Here is a 12,448-nt window from a genome sequence, read left to right on the forward strand (position 1 = left end):
ATAGAAACGCTTCAAACTTCACCTTAAATGCCTTAAAAATAATAAAAATAAAGTTACACTACTGAATTTATTATGGATTAGTTACATTAAAAAGGAATCACTTTGGATTCTACTCCTTTATTTTACACATTTTTTCTACTTTTAAAATAAAAAAGAGGAAGAAAAACTTACTGTGTATTCTGATTTCCAATTGTCCATTTGTAAAGAAAACAATGATGAGGGAAAAGAAAAACAAAAGAAATGTGAAATAAAACAATGATGCAAGATCCTTACAACAAGCACACATTAATAATACAAATAATTCTGTCAGGTAATTTGCTGAGTTTATTTGACTAAAGTCTATGAGACAATAAAGGCCACAAGTCACACAGAACTCAAGCACTTGATGTTTCCTTTGCAAGGATGAAGTTGCACAGATACAACACTCCAGTTGTTACCTGTCCTTATAGACATAATAAAACATCTTTATTTCCTGCTATCCGTATATATAAGGTGGAAAAACATGCAGTTCATTGGGAGTTGTTAAAGAAACCTGGTCTCTATTGCTCAGTATGTGACTTGGAGCTTCTGAAAATACAGCAAACTATCCCCACAGCACAATTCCCTCATCCCTTCTGCTCTGATCCTTACCTGTGATCGTGTAAGGATAATAATTCCAGGCCTTCTCTGTGACATAGAATATTTTGGGCACAACTGCTCTAGCCCAGCTGGGCAGTTTGCTGCAAGAGAAGGAACACACAGAATTAGGCTGGGCTGGGACTGGGAGTGGTGCAGAAAGAAGGGGCTCAGGAACTGCCAGGGTGTGTTGGTGTGTTGGGGACACAGCAGTGCCACACTGCCAGGGGTGTGTTGGGGACACAGCAGTGCCACACTGCCAGGGGTGTGTTGGTGTGCTGGGGGCACAGCAGTGCCACACTGCCAGGGGTGTGTTGGGGGCACAGCACTGCCACACTGCCAGGGGTGTGTTGGTGTGCTGGGGACACAGCAGTGCCACACTGCCAGGGGTGTGCTGGGGGCACAGCAGTGCCACACTGTCAGGGGTGTGTTGATGTGTTGGGCACAGCAGTGCCACACTGCCAGGGGTGTTTGCACTCCCTGTCTCAGCTCTCCCCAGGGCACACATGAAGCCAAGGGCACTGCAATGATCCCTAACTGAACTGAGGCTGCAGCTTGCCCAATTCCTGCCCCAATGCACTCAGCCCACCCCAGGTGTGGCTGTGGCACTGTGCCCACAGCCACAGGGAGGCACTCTGGGCTCACCAGGACACACACCCTTCAGGCCCCTTCAACCCCAAACACAGCATTTCCTCTGGGAGGCTGTTTTGCCTTCTCCCGTATTCTCTGCCAGCTCCCAGCCCTCATGCTCAGCTCACCTGGCACCACCAGCAGCTCCTGAGGAGGCAGCTCTGCTATTAGAATGAACCAATCCCTCCCAACGCCTCGTGGGGCTGGGAGGCAGCTGGTGGGAAAAGTAAATAACAGCAGTGGAGGGAATTAACAGAGCTGATGTCACAGCTGGGAGCTCTTCTGTCAACAGAACTCACCAGTGTGGTGGGACAACAGCAGCAGAACCAGAAATGCCAGACAGGGACACAGGCTGGTTAAATAAATGCAATAATGCTGTGCAGAATGGGGGCATTCTTCTGCCAGGGCTCCTTCCAGCACTCTGGTCACAGAGGGTACCAAAAACTGATGAACAAAGAAACATTTCACTCTAATCCACCTTTCAAGCCTTTCTTCATGACATCAGCTGTGATGGCAGGCAGAGCTTGGAGCCACCAATGTCCCTGTCCCTGAAGGACTCACCTCAAACTGCTGCTCTCTGTCCCTGGGGGACTCACCTCAAACTGCTGCTCTCTGTCCCTGGGGGACTCACCTCAAACTGCTGCTCTCTGTCCCTGGGGGACTCACCTCAAACTGCTGCTCTGCCCAGAAGGTCACCTGGACCAAGAGTGAATCTTTACTGAGCTGAAACAGAGCCTTTCAAACCCCCATCTTCCCAGAGTAAATGTTTGAAAGTGTTTAGATAAGTGTGTGCAGAAAGTAAATTAACCTTCCATGTTGGCAAATTTCGGAAGAAAATCCAGTTTGGATCATTAGGCCTTGTTATATGATGTAGCTACACATGAATATTTCATGTCCAGAGGCAAAATGCAGACATTGGTGCATTATCTACAGATTGAAAGCCACGTGCATTGAGTTTTGCTCTTTGGTGACATTGCTCAAAACCAGGTTCATTTCTTTACAGAAACCTTTCCTGTGAACAGACTCTTAAGCAGCATTTTACATCCTGCATAATAAACTCCCCTGCATCAGATCTGTTTATTTTGTCAGCCTCTGTCAGTGTTTTCATGACTGTCTCCCTTACCCCTGCTAAACTTTACTCGGATGCCTCAATTATAAATACCAGAGGATGCAGATTTTCAGCTTCTGGAAACATTGTTCCAGCAGGAGAGAAGAGGCAGTAAACAATTCTAAATATAACTAAAGTTACCCTGACCAGAAAACATACATCAGCTCATTTTGCACTTCTGGTTATTGTTGTTTTTAGCATGTCTACCTATCCTATCCCCACTGGCACAGCATATCTTGGGAAAAAAAATCATTTTATGAGCAAAACATACATTACACTCAGAATTGCCAGTAAGTCCCAGCCATTGACACACATCAATTGTTCCAAGGGGCCACTCAGAGAAAGAAAGATAATATTTCTATTTCAGCAGCACAGGTATCTGTGGATCACATTATCTTGTAGGTTTTCTAATTTCTCCCCTCCCCAGATGAAGTTCAGTCTCTCAGCACAAAGGGACAAGGTGTTTCCTAAAGGCAGAGCAGCTGAAACCCTCAGTGAGCAACAAGACCCTCTGCAAGAATTAAAAGTATCAGCAGGTAAGAAAAGACCATGCAAATAATGCACAGACGTTTCCAAGAAATTGTCACTGAAATACATAAATCTCTTCAAGACATCAGTCCAGTTCAAAGAGAGTGAAGAAAGTTCCCAGTTTACTGGCCCTGGAAGAAGCAAAGCTGGGGGAGAGAACTGTGCAGGGAGTCCTGTTCCTCAAGGAAGGCAGGCACGGGAGAAGCTTCCAGCACACCCTGAAAGGAAGCACATCTCCCTGAGTGAAATATTCCAGAGATATCTTGGCCTCCCAGCAAAACCCACAGGGGCCTGAAAAGCTGCTGATCCTTCCACAAATAGCACTGCAACACCTGGTGGCACTGGGACACCAACCCAGATTCCAAGAGCAGATCTGGTGCTGGAGGATCGTGGTTCCCATCCAGCTCAGTGAGACACTTGGGGCTCCTCTGCCACTCTGTGTACCCACCTTTGGCTAAAAGACCCTTTGCCTGCTCTGCCAGGAACCACACCCTTCCCAAGGATGGTTCCTGCATGTCTTCTGGGTTCTGAGTTACCCTGAACTGGCAATTCTGAGTGTGCTTAAAGCCTCATTTCTTTTTAACATGCAGGAAAGAAATAGCCAGAAACATCTAAAAAACCCACAGAGCTTCTGGGAGCTCTACAGTGGGAACACATTTATTGATTTTCCCCAAGTCTTGCATCCAAGCTGTGAGAGAACAGTTACAAGCACAACAATACTAAATGTTGGCAAGATATATTATTAGACTTTTTTTGTGTGTGTGTGTGTGTGTGTGTGTGTGTGCAGCATCACTGGTGATTCAGTTTGGCCTGAGTTAAGGTCAGGTGTGTCAGGGCTGCAGTGCAGGAGGAACCTGCAGTGTAGAAGCAATAGCTGGAGTGTTTCTATGCCCACTCCAAAAGGCTGCAGAGCAGAAGTTTAATAAAATGAAACAGGCCCAGGGGAAAAGAAGAACTTCAAAAAAGCAGCAATATTCAATTAGATCAGCAGGAGGAGAAATGGGAACAGATTGAGCAATATATTTCATAGGACAAAAATCTATATATAAATATCCCTGGCCTGTCAGTGTGGAGGCATCAATGCTCAGCAGACTCATCCCACTGGAGGAAGAGACACATCAAAGAAATTATGGATCTTTGAGGCACCAAAAACATATTTTCCACAGTGTCTTTCAGCCCTGTGGTCCAGGAGTTTGCCACTGTACCAGCCTTATGGTCACTCATAATGTCAATTAACTTGCTGAGGCAAATCTCATCACCAAAAACGTTGGCTTTGGGACATGATTATGAGGTTTGGTTTTGGTTTTCTTGGGAGGTGAGGTGTTTGTTTGGTTTGGCTTTTAGTTTTTTGGCTCCCCTTCCCTGGCAATCTTGGAAAACAAAATGACAAACAGTTCAGTGTAAAAGAAAACAAAAGTTCTGACTTTCAGTACCTCCTTCCCTTCAAGGTATAACTCCTTCTCTTGGGAAAGATCCTCCAGAACAAACAGCAATAATCCCTCTTTTTCAAGCCACTGATGTATCCACCCTTCCCATGGCCATCAGGAGCCATAAGGTGTTCATGTTACACTGACACAGGGAGGCTGCTGCCTGCAAGGGGCATTCCCTGCATCCCTTTGTCACAGCCCACGCTGCCCAAACAGCTCTGTGGCACTTGCCTGTTGAGATAGACCCGTTTCTCTGTCAGCTGCCCATTGCCGTGGTTGGGGTCCTCGAAGGGCTCGTTCTGCACCACCTCCACACCCTCCCCGCGGTCACTCTGCTCATGGCTGTGCTTGCTGATCATGTACAGCTGCCCAATCCTGTACTGCAAGGCAAAACCAACAGCAGGGGTTAGTCTGAGGCAGGGACACAATGCTGAGTGCAAAGAAAAGGTGGTTTAAAAAAAAGCAAACAGTATTTTTTGGGGTCTTCCCATTATCTTCTTAAGTCCAGGGCATCACTTGTGGGAAAAATGACACAATGTGTGCATACAGATGTAAAGAATTAGGCCAGTGCTTTATTATAGACTGTAAGTATATAAGAATCAACAAACATTTAATCCAGTGCTCCCACAGGCTGACATGCAAAGGGCTTGAACCAGCAGGTGAACTCCAAAGGTCCTGTGGGACACAGGAGTGAAGCCCTGCAAAAAGGTTGGGGGTCACAATTGCTGCCCACAGAGCCAGGAGCACCAGCTCGGAAGGAAAGGACCATGTAGACTCTCAGCCCTCTGAAAAACAGGGATCCTTTTTCTACAGACTCTCGAGTAACCTGGGAAGCCAAACCCCAGGAGGACTGGCCCAACTTTGCTATCACAGAAAAATAAACTGTTGTACCAGCAATTGATTTTTTCTCACTATGTCCCACATCTACACCAGGGCTTTCTGCTCCAGAGAAATACAACAAAAAGTACATGCTTGAACCTTCATTACAAAGATTTTAGAGTAAAATTGTGCTTTCCCTTTCATTTTCTGGTCTGAAATTTTACTCTCAAGTCCTTTCCCCTTCTTGAAGACACCAGGGTTCTTACAGCAAACTGTCTTTGGACCTGTCCAGTTTTCTCCATTTGGAGAGCAATTTCTTTAGGCATGTACATGTTAATAACCTCATTCACATCAATCCCTTCAGATACAAACCTGTTAATTTAGGCAATGGCTGAGCTACCACACCAGCTGCCAAGTCCTAGCTCAGCAGAAGTAAACAAGAGACAGTGACAGCCTGACCTCTCTGAGATTCTTGTGGTTATTGCATATTATAAACAGCAATCCTATCACAAACTATAAAAGCCTAAATCAAAAGAACAATTAGCTTGAAAAAAACAAACCCAAACCATCACAGACTTTATTAGCAACTGGCAACAGGAGAGTCTTACTAAACAAAACCGTAAGGAACAGGATGATGGAGGGTGTCCCACACAAGTTCTCTAATTCCACATAACCCCAATTTACTCCTCTGCAGCAGGAAGGCCACAAGAAGGTAAGAAATTTGGAACTTGCATCCTGCAGGATCATTAAATCCTAAAATTGCTTTACTTGCTAATCCAGTTATCTACTTCTGTCTCTACTGGGTACCTTTTATCTTCTGTCTCATCATTTGTGAATATTTGGCCTGATCTCCAAAGCTCTGAAGAGCTGCAGATCTCACAATACACCTTTTAATTACATCCACAACTAATTGCCTGCTCTTCCTCACTAACAACAAAGGGGTGCATTGGGGCACAGGCAAGGCAGGGTTTGTGGATAGAGGTCCACTGCTCAATTTGATCAACTATTATCTTCCTTACCTTGCAATGGAAAGGAAAAGGTCAGTAATTTATATCCTGTAGAATATGAGAAGGTTGGGTGAGGAGAAGGCAGAGGAATTAGTTTGCCAGAAAGTCAATATTTTGATTGAGATCTCTATTGGGATTCTGTTACCCCAAAAGTTGTGCCTTCCAGTTGCCATGGACACCTCTAGGAAGTGTTTCATAACTGCACATATCAATTCCCTATTTCCATGTGGTCCTTTGGGATTTTGCTCTCAGCTTTCCTGGTCAGATACAAACACCTCAGATACACATTTTGGCTCAGACACATCAAGATGAAGGTCCATCCACGCTGACATCCAACAGTGGGGCTGTACCAAAGCCTTCATTAGCTGCCCCAGCACAACCCAGAGATCCCCACCACAACCCCACATGTTCTGCCAACAGAGGCTGCTCTTTCATGGCCCTCACCACCCTCAAATGCCTGCAAATTACCAGACCCAAAGAGGGAAAACCAAAGTCAGCAGAGCTGCTCCCTGCAGAGCAGCCTCGGGGCTGTCAGGGAGCAGCTGCTTTACAGGGGCTGAAAGTCAGGGCTGGGAGGAAGTTTCCCCTTCTCCAAAGAGGCTCGAAGTCACACCCATCCCAATCATACCCAGGAAGGCACCCGAGGCAGCTCAGCACAGCCTCTCACGTGGAAGATGCTGAGGGGAACAGAAGGCACCAGCACCGGTGCTGGACAGCTCTCCTGCAGCAATCCTGCAGCTCCATGGCTTCCCAGCCCTATGGATCTGCCACCAGGCAAGGAGAAACACCCATCCCCAGAGCCCAGAGCACCCTGGGCTGGTGAGTGGCACCCCTGCCATGGCACAGGGCTGGAACAGGGGGAGCATGACAGTCCCTTCCACCCCAAGCCACTCCAGGCCCTTCCCCGGGCACTGCACTGGCTGTGCAGCCCTGCTGGAAAGCAGCTGTGCTCTGCAAAACACACTTTTCCTGTACTTTAAAGGAGCTCACTTAGCTCTTTTGTGTCCTATTCATTTGTTTTCATCTGGTTTATAATATTTTTAAATCCTTCTGGAGCAGAATGGAAAATTTTCACTTCCAAAATAATAGTGCTTTACTAAATCAGAGAGTTCAAAACTATTATTTCAGATAAAGCAACATGTTTTAAAGTGGATGTTTCTATTTATATGAGTCAAACCAAAGGCAAAGATGTGTCTTTCAGAACTGGCTGGAATTTGAATGTCTGAATAAGAAGTCACAGGTTTTTCAAAACTCCTGTCAATGCTGTGGAGAAACAGCACTTAAGAACCATTTTACAGCAGCAAATGATACTCATTATTCCTGCAAGGGCAAACTGATGTGCCCTGTTATTTGTGTTGCTCTTCCACCATCTGAATTCACACGTTCTCAGCTGAAAGATAATTTTCCAAGACCATCTACTGTTCCAAGGAATTCAGTAAAGTTCCACGTGGTGACACCTGACCTGAACTTGGATCTGGAGAAAAGGTCTTTGTTTGAAAATTCTTTGGTTTAATAGGGGGAGAATTTATTCAATACCAGAGGATGAACTTCAATAAACAAAGGAACGTGGAATTAGAAGTTCCTCGGGGTGTTGCTGTGCAGGTTCTGCAGTAGAGTTGGTGTTTCCAACTCTGATGGGTGAGACATTGTCTCAGAGGTGACTCCTCTTCTCCTCCAACAGGCAGATGGTGTTTGCTGTTGGGAGTTCAGTCAGACAAACAGCAAAGCTCATGTCAGCAACAGCATGATGAGGGTCAATCTGATTTTTGTTAAACTTGGGAGATCAGAAGCATTTTTATCCTCCAGACAGGAGGGGAAAGAAAAAACCAACAAAAAGAAGAAATGAAGGGGTCCCCCTGACCCATCTCTCACTGGTTGAGTCCCACTGCCCTCAGCAGAAGCTGCACAAGAAATCTTTGCACAAACATGTCTGGATTTTTTTCAGCCTGACTGACTATTGCTCAGGTTTTGATCTAATACAAGTCTCAGAGCACAGACTTTCAAACTTCGTGTGGAATGTAAAAAATGACACTCTCTCCAAGGAGAAATTATGCCCAGAACTCTCTCTTATCTGAAATTTTCATACCATCCCTTGAAGTTCTTATCTGAACGCTCACAGAAAATGTACAGATGCATCATTGGCTTTGTCTTACACCTCAATTCTCATATTCAAAAGAATGGTTGAACCCTTTAATCTACATTTGCTTTTCTATAACGAGACTAAACCACTGGGGCTGGGGCTGCCTTTTCAATTCATGCAATTTTTTGTTCTAAGCCAGCAGTGAGATCCCTCCCTGTAGGCAGAGCTGAAGGGCAGGAGACACAGGAGTGTCTTTTCTACCTACTCAAGGTGATGATTGTTCGGCTGCACTTCAACAATGGGAAGCGTTTCTCAGGCAGTGACTCACGCTAAAACATGCCAGGGGCTTCCACTCCTGCTCGCAGAAAACTGCTCAGGTAGAACAGGGGAAAAAAAAGCAGCAAAGCAGCAAGAGCAGAACTGCAACAGATCTGTGCTGGTGCACAAAGGCAGCTCCAAAGGGCACAGTCCTGTCTCCAGTGATGGCCAGAGTGGTTTTGGCATTGACCTCAATTTAGCAAAGATTTATTTCTAGCGAGGAAATACAATGAATCAGCTTCACCATCAGTTTATCTGAATCCAAGGGCATTGACTATGGCAAGACAGTAGCAATTGGATTATGGAATGCTGATTTATAGAATGCTGCCTCATTCATAAAGAACAATCTTAAAACTGACTGATACATTTCTCATTTATTTTCAAGTGAACATGTCCAGAACTTCAGAATATTTTTTTTCTAAAAGAATTGATATTATTCATCACTTGTCCATGTTTAGCCTTACCTAAAATAATTTTTGATTGTGATCCCCAGGTAAGTTACTGTCCAAATGGGCACAGCCTGTCACTCTGAGCAATCCCTGACCAGCAGTTTTCCAGAGATGTTTTACCTCTGGAACAACTTGTTTGGGAATGTCCTTGCTTGAGTCAATGCCTTTGTTTAGGAGGAGGCACTGAGGTTTCCTGTTGGGTTTGGTTTGATGCTGAAGGCACCGTTTTCAGGTCCCACACTGCTATAAACATGAGAGGGTTACACTTGGATATTAAAGATAGGCAAAGAAAGCATTATCCTTACTTTAGATTTGATTAATTGAAACAGAAATTAATACCTCAACCTTAGAAAATATGTCTGTGGTAGAAGAGGGAATTCAGCCTCAATCCAGTGGTTTCCAGCTCAGAGCTGTTACCACAAGACACACCTGTAATTTCTTTTAAATTCTAAACGGTAATTACTTACACAGAAGGGGTTTCTCTTATCTCACTCAGGAACCATAAATCCTTCATGCTAACACTCTTAGCCATCATTCCACCTTCCCTCTGAGATGGGTGATGCCTGAATCCTCCTCATGGATGTCTGGAGCAGAGCCCTCCCGTGTGGGCAACCCCAGTCCCTCCTGATGGAGCCCCGAGGCTGCTCTCCCCGAGCCCAAACTCCTGCACACGGTGACTCACAGCTCATGACAGCAATTCCAGAAAACCTTTGCCTGACACAAGCCCCAGGTTCTGACAGGGTGATTGCTTTTCCCTGTTATTAACATTCCTAGCTTGGTTTGAACAAGAATGGAGGAATGTGCCATGTGCAGGTATTTGATGGCTCATGGTGGGTTGGTATTGGCTCCTCCTTGGCTGCTTTTTGAGTTGGGGCTTTGGTTTGGTTTTGCTTCAGTTGGTGCACAGAGCTGCTACTCTGCAAGAAATGGAGGTGAGGATCTCTGGATAAACAAGGATTTCCTGCAGGACACTGCCATGGAGGGAAAGTAGTCAGACTGGCAACCATTGCAGAGTTAGAAAACTTCTTGCCACTGAAATAATCCTTGTTTTTTACATGCAGGAAGAAAATGAACTCGCTGTAAATTTGAACCTGGAGGCCTCTCATATGTAGCAGAACTTACCAGGTGAAATAGTGGTTTGTGTTTCTAAACCAGTGATTTTCCTGGTAAAATAACTACGCTGTGGGTTGGGGTCCTGTGAAAAGGGCACTGCTGGGTTTGGCTGCCTGGGAAATCCTGCAAGGAAAGCAGGAATAACAAACAGAGGAGGCAGCAGAGGGGTGTTCTTACAGCCCAGAGTGGTGCTGTGCAGGGATCCCTGAGCCCCAGGGACCTGCCTGCCCAAGCTGCAGTGTGGAGTCCACACCAACACACCCCCACCTGACTCCTTGTTTCTCAGCTAAGATGTCCAGAGCACACCAGGCACCTTTGCACCTTTTTGCCTCCCCTTTGGGAGGCAGAACCACCCCAAGTGCCCACGAACTGGTATTTGACAGGCTGTCCCCGAGGCACAAACCTGAGCAAGCAGCTCCAGAGGCACAGGCAGCTGCCCAAATTACTGCCTTCCAAAGCAAATCTGGTTTTATCCACACAAAAGACCAATCAACTCTCTGAAACAACAGAAGGAATAACACCAAACATCTGGGTCCCAAAATGTGAATTAAGTGTGATGCACTGTTGTGATTTGAGGTCCCAGAAAATCACAGGAGTCATTTCGTGGTATAAATATCACTTCCCTCAGTAATACACAAAGAATCTGACCAGTCAGAGTTTAGAGTTGAGCCCGAAATTTTTCTTTCAACTAATTCCTGCATGCATCTGTGAGTCACAAAGCACTGCACAGCTGCTGATTGCATCAGCAGTATCCTTTGCTGCTGCCCAGATTCCTGGGAACGAGCTTTTGGAGCCTCACAAACAAACGGTGGCAGCAGGAAGAGTTGACTTTTGCACGCTGGGAAGTGCCATTCTTTCTGCTTTCATGTTGGTTTCCCTTTTCAAGGAAGAAATGACAGCCTTTAGATACTTTATCTGCCTAAATTGCCGTGAATGACAGTTCAGCAACAATACACTGGATGTTCAAGGTCCTCTGCTCTGGTATTTCCAGCTAAAGAAAAAAGGCCTGCCCTCAATTCCCAGTATCCTGGCACAGGATGGTTTACAACTAAAAGAGTGACACTGAAATCAGTGGCACCAGCTCCAGATCTGTGGTTAATAAGTGCACAATGAAAACCAAAATGAAAATAAATGAAAATTGAGTTGCCAATGTTCCACTTTCATGCAAATGGTTTGCCAAACATAGCTCATGTCCTGTTCAAACTGTAGCCATTCTGTGCTCCTGCCCCAGCTGTGCCATTGAGCAAAGCCAGCTGTTTATCTGGAGTGTACAAGCTCATACAATTTTTAAGAATCAGTTTTTATAAACAATATTTTACAGTGAGTCAGCTGGTTACATTTTTCAAGCCCTTACACCATGTGCTTTTCACATGAGTGCTGATGTTCCATTATGTAGATTTACACATGTATTTGCTGCCAAGGATGCAGATATGAGGATGCTGCCCCAATGTCCTCTATGCACACAAAGAGCAGCTAAAAGGGACTCCTGTGTCTCTTGACCACTTAGAGTCAGTCTGTTATTAACACTCCTCACTTCTGCTCAGCCCTGGTTATCAGTGCCTGTCTCTCATTATCAGCTTTAATTACACCTAATTGCCTTTCAGGCCCTGCCTTACAGTGCACAGTTGGTTTGGTAACTATCAAATACCACTGAAACCTTTCCTAAGTCACTACAAAAGCTTTTTTTTTTGTCAGCCACGATTCATTCATGAGATTGTAGCTCATTTCAAGGCTGAAGTTCAAGCAGCTGTTCAGTAAATATCTTAAAATTTTAACTCAGAATGCAGTAAAGTGAAGTAAAAATACAACATCCTTTTTGTAGAGGTTACTGAAGGGTTTTAGTAACGTAGACTCTTTCCCTGATGTTCCAGGAAAATATTATTTCTGTTCCAGATATTCCAAGAAAAGTCAGGATGGAAAAGCACAGATTCCTTCACCAACTCTCCCCAGCAGCTCCCATGAGCCCTGCAAGGGGATGGGGACACAGGAAGGTGTTCCATGCACAGGGAACAGCAACATCTCCATGGACTAGTGATGGGGATGGAGACACTTGCAGCAAAAGCTCTTCCCTATTTTTCCATTAAAATAAACAGGATTTGGGGGGAAAAGAGCAGACACTGACCTGTGTGCCTTGTGCATCACACACAGTTTTGGTGGCCAGGGTTGGGCTGCAAACTGGGCTGGAACATGAGGAGGGTTCACTCCTGGGAAGTGCAGGAGTTTTAAGGAATTATTTCCTTTAACTGAGCTCCGTTGAACGCACTCAGGTGGGACCCTCTGAGCTGCCACACGCTCTGAGCCCTCCCAGACTCACCAGCCTGGCAGCTGGTTTATCTTTAACTCAAAATGGACCA

The 12,448-nt window shown here is 45.3% G+C and overlaps 1 protein-coding gene across 1 annotated transcript in view; it reads right to left on the reverse strand.

Moving 5' to 3' along the window:
* The window catches only part of PITPNC1 (phosphatidylinositol transfer protein cytoplasmic 1), a 74,229-nt gene that overhangs the window by 34,932 nt on the left and 26,849 nt on the right, over positions 1–12,448 (reverse strand). Inside the window, exons 2-4 of the mRNA XM_071573418.1 lie at positions 4,540–4,688; positions 631–719; positions 172–179 (exon numbers count right to left, since the gene is read on the reverse strand). Of these exons, the coding sequence (XP_071429519.1) occupies positions 172–179; positions 631–719; positions 4,540–4,688 (246 nt within the window). The remainder of the gene's footprint in view (positions 1–171; positions 180–630; positions 720–4,539; positions 4,689–12,448) is intronic.

Source organism: Pithys albifrons, chromosome 19 (genome assembly GCF_047495875.1).
Source record: "Pithys albifrons albifrons isolate INPA30051 chromosome 19, PitAlb_v1, whole genome shotgun sequence".
Lineage (NCBI taxonomy): Eukaryota > Metazoa > Chordata > Aves > Passeriformes > Thamnophilidae > Pithys > Pithys albifrons.